Here is an 8734-nt window from a genome sequence, read left to right as displayed (position 1 = left end):
TATGGTTTGATGAAGAAAAAGTTCACAAATAAGTGAGAGGTTATAACTCAATTTAAAAGCTATTTGGGTTTGGTGAGACCCATGACTCGCTTTTTTTTTACTATAAAAATTGTTTCTTAATTATAAAAAAATATCTTTTTAAAAAACTAGATATTAATTTTTTAGTATATCCTTGTTTTAGAGAATTTTCATTCAACTTTTTTGGGAGATTACTTTTCAATTTAGTGAGTTGTTATAACTCATTTAAGAGCTATCTAGATTTGGTGAGACCCGTACCCGTAAATTTAGGTCAAATAAATAAGAAGTCTCAATTTACAAATAAAACAATATGTTGGTTTGAAAGAAAACAGGAAGCAGCCAATATATTTTTTAATGTTTCGTTTACATATATTTAAGATATAAATTCTTTAATGGCTATTCAAATCTTATTATATAGAATAAATTACTATAAACAATAATTCATACGAATGTTATGTGGTTAATTTATATGTATATTAGTATTCATATTATGAATGGTAAACAAGCCATTTTTGTTTAATTAAATCAAATAATACATTTTTGTAGTTTATTTGTGTTCGTTCGTTCGTGTTTGTGAACTGTTCACGAACAAGTTGATTTTCTTAATGAACGAACACAGACAAGAAATTTCGTTCGATTAGGGGTTCATGAACCGCCCGCTTGTTCGATAATAGCTTAACAGATAAACATGAAACGCATTGTCTAGTTCGATTCGGTGCGGACACAACCATACTCTCAATTCATTTTTATGGCTAAAGAAGGAAATCTGGATACAATTTATCTCAGGGGCTGCAATTGGAAATCCGGATACAGTTTATCTCAGGGGCGGAAGCTGTTGACACGATTCGAACCTGACACGAAAAAAAAAGGTTTTGGGTTTACTGACATGGTCTGTTTATAATACGGGTTGAGTTCGGGTTGACTAACCTGACTCATTTTAAAAACCCAAATAAAAATGGATTGACCCTTAACCCGTTAGTAATTAAAATTGAACTTTTATAATTATTTTTTTGTTTTTTTACTTTTCCATTCCCAAATATACTCTTACAATTTCCAATCAATATTCATATTTTAACTATTTTTAGAAATAAAAGAAAATTATATTACTCGTTTTTTCTACCAACATGATATCATATCAATTTTATTTTAAATATTTAAAAAAAGTCTTTTATTTATTTTGGTAAATGGGTCAAATGGGTCATTTTCAAGTCGACGGAAATTTGTGTGGGTGCAAGTTAGGGTTGAAATCGTTCACACGATAATAGTATATGGGTCAAGTTCAAGTTACACATTTCGACCCCCCATCCCGTCAACCTACAATCCCGTCAACCCAACAAGATTGACACCCCTAGTTTATCTAATGCTCAATGCCCTTCAATAATCAGACCTCTCTCAGCATTTCCTCATCCCACAGGAAAAACCACTTATTACATCTAAAGAATCAAGTACTAATTTTCACGTCATAAGGTAGTCAAATGTGTAACCCCATCATGTGGTAAGGTGTCGAGGTTGTCTATTTGTAGTATTATCATTGATAATAGCACAAACGTACACTAGAGAGGTCTAATTAGTAATTGTTGGAAAGGTTTCTGTATTGGATTATTTATATTTAAATTTTGTTGGAAAGGTTTCTGTATTGGATTATTTATATTTAAATTTTGTTCTATATTAAAGTAAAATACAAACAACGACAAGTTGTGATGTTTACCCTGAAAATGAGTTACTTTGAAATTGAAAACTTTATGTATAAATCATGTGATGATAATAATACCATGCACAAATTGTTGACTATATTAAGTAACTAATCAACCTTACATTTAAAATCTATAAAATTAAATATGGATTCAACACATTGTAAATTCATTAAAAACAATTCTAAAATGCAAAAACTACCTAGCATTGCTAATTGTACTGTACAACATCTTAAAGCAAGGGCAAATTAAAACCACATAAATTACTAAATAAGTAAATAACTACAATTAATTCATTGAAGATTTAAAAACCGGGTCAACTGGGTCGGGTTAACAATTCCGGGTAAATGGACTCCATTTTTACCCATGAGAATACCCGACATTTGAGCATAACTATCAAACTTCCTTTTATCACCCGGCTTCGGCTCAGCCGGCTTCTCCTTCTGGCTCACAATCTGTTTCATCGGCTTCCTAAGATCAGCTAAATGAGCCGCAGCCGAAACAGGCGCTGAATCAGCTCGAGCCGGGTCCCACGGCTGGCCAAACAAGGTTCCCTTGGTTAAAAACTCATGAGCCAGGTAGCCAGCCATGAGCTTGTTATCACTTGGCGGTCGAGCCGGCTTGGGAGTTTTGACTGGAGCCGTGGCTCGTGGTATAATCGGCTTGGCTAGCTTAGGTGTCGGCTTGAGAAAGCCAAACGTTTTATTATCGATGGCTTTTGTCTTATTTGAAGCCATAGAAGTTGGCGCGTGGCGCGTGGTGGCTTGCATGAGCGTCAACTAAACCGTATCCGAACTTTACGTAAATGCCCCCAATTAAACGGATTAAAAAAGACCAACCAATTAAAAAATCCAGGGGTAAAATCGTAATTTACCACCATAAATTTTTAAGATCAGATTAGTAAAAAAAGATGTGACAGAAAAAGTAAAAAACGAGTGGTTATGAGACAGAATCGGAACACGGCGGCGCGTGGGTGAGAGGGTGGCGCATGAGGAGAAATGGACGGAGAGAGAGAGAGAGAGAGAGAGAGAAAACAGGTGAGGAAAAGGTGTGGGGAAGAGTAGGATGTAGTGGGTTCATTATATAGGGAAATATGTAACTAATTGCCCCTTATTTTATTGATAATTACAAAAATGCCATGAGGTATGAAAAGACATAAAAGCCCTTGCTAGATACATTCATTTAACCCCCTGAGGAAATTGAGTGTTTTTATTATGCCCCCTAGTTTGAAGACTTGAAGAAATGTTTGGGTAAAATATGGGGGTTGGATGTAAATATCTCATTTTTTTGGGGTAGAGATGTATATATGTTTTATTACGGTATATTTGCATCCATTTAATTATCAAGATTCAAGCACATCTCAATTGATTATTTATTTTTAGTTTATACTTTTTATGGTTTTTATTTAAAGTAATTTTGTTTTCTTAATTTTTTGTTTAGAAAAAGTGTATACATTGTTGTGATTGTTTATTTTTATATACGTTTTGATATAATTTTATCATAAACTGAGTTACATTTGTAAAATATTCGCAGCGAGTTTTTATAAACTGGTTTTTTAAATAAAATTGTAAAGGTGAGAGTAGTTACATATTGAGTTCATAAAGAAAAAAAAAATTGAATGTTAAAATAGTCCTAATCAAGGATTGCCATTGTAATTACTAGGGTGGAAATACATGGCCTATTTGATCTATCTAGCAAGCTAACAATTTTCAATAGATATAGCTCGACTAATATGAAAATCATTAAACATTTAATACTTAAATAAATGTTTCATTGCGATTTTTTACATCTCTTTCACTCTAGGATAATGGTTGTTTTATTGTAATTAATGGTTTACTTGGAGAAAAGTCAAAATTATTCAGTGGTTACCCATAGTTTAAATAAAAAATCGCTCGGCAAGAAGTTAGATGCCAAAAAGCATGAAACATTTAATCCAAATAGACCAAGACTTATATTTTTTTCAAAATTAAAATTAAAATCAACTATATCTAATAATTGTCATGTGTAATGTTTAATACCTTTTAAGTAGCAATTTGTTACATCATTGTTTTCACATTTTTTTTAGTAAAAAACACATGTATAAGATAATATACTTTATATCATTTTCACTTCAAAACACATATGGGCTTTATTATAAAAACGCTAATACCACTGCAACGCCTTAACAATGTCTTGAATGATGGTGTAAGGTTTTTATCCACTCATGTAAAGCCCCATTACACTTGTCCTAAGGATAATAGTTTTGCCGTATTTTTATCCGAAGAAACACATTAATCTTGATTTTTTCATAGATCTTGGAAAGAGAGGGGATGTCTGTTGCAATTATTTCGAGTTAGTCAAATAAGCAACAGTGATCAAGAAAATCCCCTGCAACTCGTATTGTGTTATTTAGGGTCTGGCACTAACTTAGAAATGACTTACATATTCAGTTATTCACAACCATACTACAAGAGGGAAAGGTATATAGGTCTATTATGTGCACACTAAGATAATGTGTTATGGCAACTCTCCATATAAGGACGTTGTATGACACGTGATATCACAGTAAGTAATTGAGAGTTTTACAAAAAATGATGTAGTGATAAAAAACCTTCAAAATTCTCCCATAGTCATTACCATTTTCTTCCTTCTCTCTCATAAACCACCGTTGTGTACACAACGATCCACTGAAAAACTAACCTCCATAACGAGACCAGTACGGGTGGTTTAACCCAGGTTGTATTAAAGTAGCAGTGCATTCCCTACCTAACCAATATAAGTACAGAATCAAGAAAACTATATAACTCATGTATGTTTTGTTCTAATTTAGTGGAAGAAAAATAAAGATGATTATACGGTTAATGAGCACTTTATAAATTCACGGTAAATATAATATGTATAACTTTTTATTAGTTTTATATTAATATGATTAGTTTATTTTAAATTTTTAAAATTATATATGTTTTAAACACCCTTATGTTAACAATTTTAAATATAGTGTACACGTAGTATTTAACTATATATGCCAAATTTTGTTTTTGAAGTCTTAAAAAGCACTCATTATAAGATTTGAAAGGAATCGATATATGTGACACATGTGCTCACAAAAGTATAGTGAATATATATAAGTATTAAAGAAATGGTGATAATTACATGTTAGACAATGAAAAATATAATATAAATTTTAACGAATATTTATTTTTATTAAATGTACACGTTTTTGGGAGATTTTTGTTTCCTTTATTGGAAACTCTCCCACATGGTTCCTTGTAAATATTTTACTCTTGCTTATATATAATATAGGTGAAGTTTTTTTTCTAAATTATCATTGTAGTCGTTTTGTAATTAGATTCACAGGAAAACACATTCGTTAAAATGAAGACTAGTATGGAAACTATATGTACTCTCATTTCTCAACAAACAAATGGGTTTTCGTTAGGGTTATTCAAAAATCTCGTGAGTAGTATGGGCTCGTTTATAACAAAGGTCCGAGGAGTGTCAAGTTGGCTTAGTTTGTAAATGAGCAAAACTCTAGTCAACTAGTCAAGTTTAGCTGGCTTGTTGATTCATTTGAGTTAATCCTAAAATTTAATGTTTGTAAGTCATAACTTAGTTCATTTATAAATTAGGCCACATAATATAATGTATTTGAGACCACCATAATATAAATATAATAATATTTTTTATTGAATTATTAAAACAATCATCAAATATTGATATTAATTTAAACAGGTTGGCTTGTCGAGCCATGTGCTAAGCCGTTTAACTTCGAGCCAAATCTCAAGCTGAGGTTGACAAGCTTGGCCCGACTTGCTCATTAAACAACCCTAGATGTCGTATTTAAGTTTTTGATTGGTTTTGTCCAAGTTGGTGATGAGTTTTCATATATTCATTTCAGAATCACGAAAGAATTGATCCGTTGCTATCTTTGTTTTAAGAATAATTTGTGAATCATTGTGAAAAATGTGTTCACATTTAAAATGATTTCAGAATGTAAAAGATGGCATCTCTATAAAATAACAAGCTACCAACAAAATAGGGATCGTAAGGTCTTAAGTTTTAATCATATCCCAACCAGGTTTTACCGTAGCGACCCTTCGTGTGACGGGCATATAGGGTCTCCTTTTGTTATTGGGTTACTCCGTGTACCCGATTTTTACCACAATGAGTTTGTGATAATTTTGTAAAAGTAACAATAAATCAAAACTTGTTTCCACTTTCCACCGTTTAAAAAAAATCAAAACTTGGTAAATGTATTGGTTCTTTAATTTTGTTGGTATGTTTTGGTGATGGTAATTTGATGTGTTTAGGTAAAGTACTTGAAGATGTTTATTGTTACGACATGTCAAATAAAATAATTTGGTTTCTAAAATAACTATTAAGTTTAGTTTATTATTTAAATAGTTAAAAGTAAATTGATGATAAGATATGAAATACCATACAAAGATGTCAATTGTTGATGTGGGTAGCACCTCTAAATAAAAACAAAAACCATTAGGTCACCTTAATTCACCTTTCTATTGCTCTTATTAATTAATAATTAGATATTAATTTTTAATTGAACTAAATTATTTGTTGTAGATTAAGTACCAAGAAGAATTTCTTATTGTAACTTTATGGAAATAATATGTCAAGGGTGCAACTATTACTACAAACCTCGTTAAAAGTATAAGAAAAAATCATCTTATATATTAAAACTTTAAACTTGTTTTAAGATATTCGAGGCGTTCTCAGATTGGTGTATAAGGTAGCTCAGGTTCATGGGGAACACCGATACCAATGGTTCGGGTTGGGATTTTGGTTTTACGAAATCAAAAGAACACTATAACTTAACCCACTTTTCTTTGAAATTTTGACACCAAACATATACCATATCTATATATTTCTACTACAGACACCCAAAATAAAGTCAAGCAAAAATTTAAGAACCGATTCAAGCAAGAAATTCTCTAGACCAAGTGACGTGTCTAACCAAAACGAACCATATTTTCGACAAAAACGCTCAATACCAACCACCAGGTTATGCTCCCCACCAATCATATCAAACAAAACTAAGAGTTCAACCTCTCACATATCAAGTGGGAGCGTGAAGGTGAAACTACCAGATGTCGGCTAGGTCTCTTTGTATTTATGGTACAATGTAGCAGGTCCTCAGGTTGGTTCATGGGAGGAGGTTTTCTTATTGGTTTCGTTGAGCCTTGTTTTTTATTGTGCTTTGTTTGGTTTGTCTTTGTGTAGTTTTGCATTTGTTTTAGTTTTTATGATTTTTGTTATGAATTTATTTGTATTGATGTATCGTCCTATTTAGTTTCTTGTTATATAGTTTTTATAATATAGCCGTCTTATGAAAAAATATTGGATTGATTGACTTCTCATCCTATATTATTGGTGAGTCCATAATGTATGCCTATATTTAAAGTTCTTACCAATTAAAGGAAAAAAAACAAAATGAATCACCTAACACTTAGTGATGCATTCATCGTCACAAATTAGTCATTCTATACACTATACTCGAAATACCTCATATTCATCAAACAAGAATACCTATTGGCTTATATCACGTACCCAAATAGTTAATTAACTATTAGGCTAAAGGTAGTGAGGCTTGATCCAAACCCAAATGATCCAATATATATTTGCTTCACGTAGGCGCTGACGTGGCACATGATCAAGGTCAGGATCAAGACCTAGAGGGTGTAGTGGTCCAGGTGATCCGGGGCTTAATCCAGTTATTTATTTATTTATTTTAAATATTAATATTAATTTGAACCCCCAAACTTCTATAATAATATTAACCCACCACCGTCCTCTTACAAACCACCACCGTCCTGCGCCTTGGTTCCTCCTCCAACGACCAACCACCGATCACACCACCATCACCGATCACCGGACCACCACCATCGTCTCTCAACCACGTGGACCCAACGCAACAACCTCACCTTCATTCCCACCAACAACCACCGCCGTACCACCACTAGCCGCCACCATCTCCAAACGATGCGAGTCACCTTCACTAGGGGTAATATCGTAATTCACCGGTGTCAGATCTGACGGTGGAGGTTCGTTCGGAGAGTGTTGGTGGTGGTTGTGTTGGAAGCGTGTGGTGGCGGCGATGGTGATGATAATTAACGGATATTTTTTTGATTTTCCCCACACTCCAACGGCTATAAAGCCCCGCGGTCAGCCGCGCCCGTCGTCCACGCAAAGGTGTAGTGTTGTGCACAGCGGCCACGTCGTCCACGCCCCACTACCCTCAGTCTTAGAATTATAGACTTAAAGTTATATAAACTTTAAAATGGGATGCCGCTACGGGTTAAGAATTTATGTTTTTTGAATGCTCAACAAAATATATCTATATACTATATGATAAATAAAAGTTTTCCTTTGCCACATGTATTTATCTTATGCAATCTTATTATTTCTTCCTGCCTCTCTCACATATTAATTACACATTAATTATACAATACATATTTTTTCAAAGTTCTTTTTATATAATTTGCTTAATGATTTCCATAATTGCTTTTACAAATCATATTTTATTTAAAAAATAGGTTCGTTTATAAACCATTTTATAAACCGAACATTTTCATTATTTAACTTTCTTATATTAATTATATCATTTATACATATATATAAGAAAACATTTAAAGATATATGAAACATTTTAGCTCCTAAAACATACTTAGCGGGTTCATTGTTAAAAACACGTGGATCTTTAACCGAACCCGGCCCGCCTTCTTTTCCCTTCTAACCGTAATCTCTTTCTTTCTATCCATATATTGCCGATCAAAACCTTATTGATTTTCTTTTACTACATGTTCTTCGACTAATCGAAAGGGTCTTCCATTGATGACTGGATCGTATTGTTCTGACTGTACCGTTTATGTTCGCATTATACTATTTAGAGTAAACTACGTTTTCATACATGTGGTTTGTCCAAATCTGCGGTTTTAGTCTAATAATTTCAAATTTGTGATTATTGTTCTTGTGGTTTCATTTCACTTGCAATTAAACCCGAATTCATTAACCCCGTCAAGTCTGGTTGT

At 32.8% G+C, this 8734-nt stretch overlaps 1 protein-coding gene across 1 annotated transcript; it reads right to left on the bottom strand.

Moving 5' to 3' along the window:
* Window positions 1-2002: 2002 nt before the first annotated feature.
* Window positions 2003-2446, bottom strand: LOC143637513 (uncharacterized). The gene has a single exon (XM_077104891.1). It carries the CDS (start codon window positions 2444-2446, stop codon window positions 2003-2005), a length of 444 nt encoding a protein of 147 aa, XP_076961006.1.
* Window positions 2447-8734: the final 6288 nt, after the last annotated feature.

This window comes from Bidens hawaiensis, unplaced genomic scaffold (genome assembly GCF_021521415.1).
Source record: "Bidens hawaiensis isolate Kalapana, Puna unplaced genomic scaffold, B.hawaiensis_p1.1 tig00008321_1, whole genome shotgun sequence".
NCBI lineage: Eukaryota > Viridiplantae > Streptophyta > Magnoliopsida > Asterales > Asteraceae > Bidens > Bidens hawaiensis.
The sequence above is the reverse complement of the archived record's forward strand: the minus strand, read 5'-3'. Positions and strand labels throughout refer to the sequence as shown.

Excerpts from the sequence above, each read along its gene's own strand:
- LOC143637513 (XM_077104891.1), bottom strand. The coding sequence starts at position 2,446 with ATGGCTTCAAATAAGACAAAAGCCATCGATAATAAAACGTTTGGCTTT.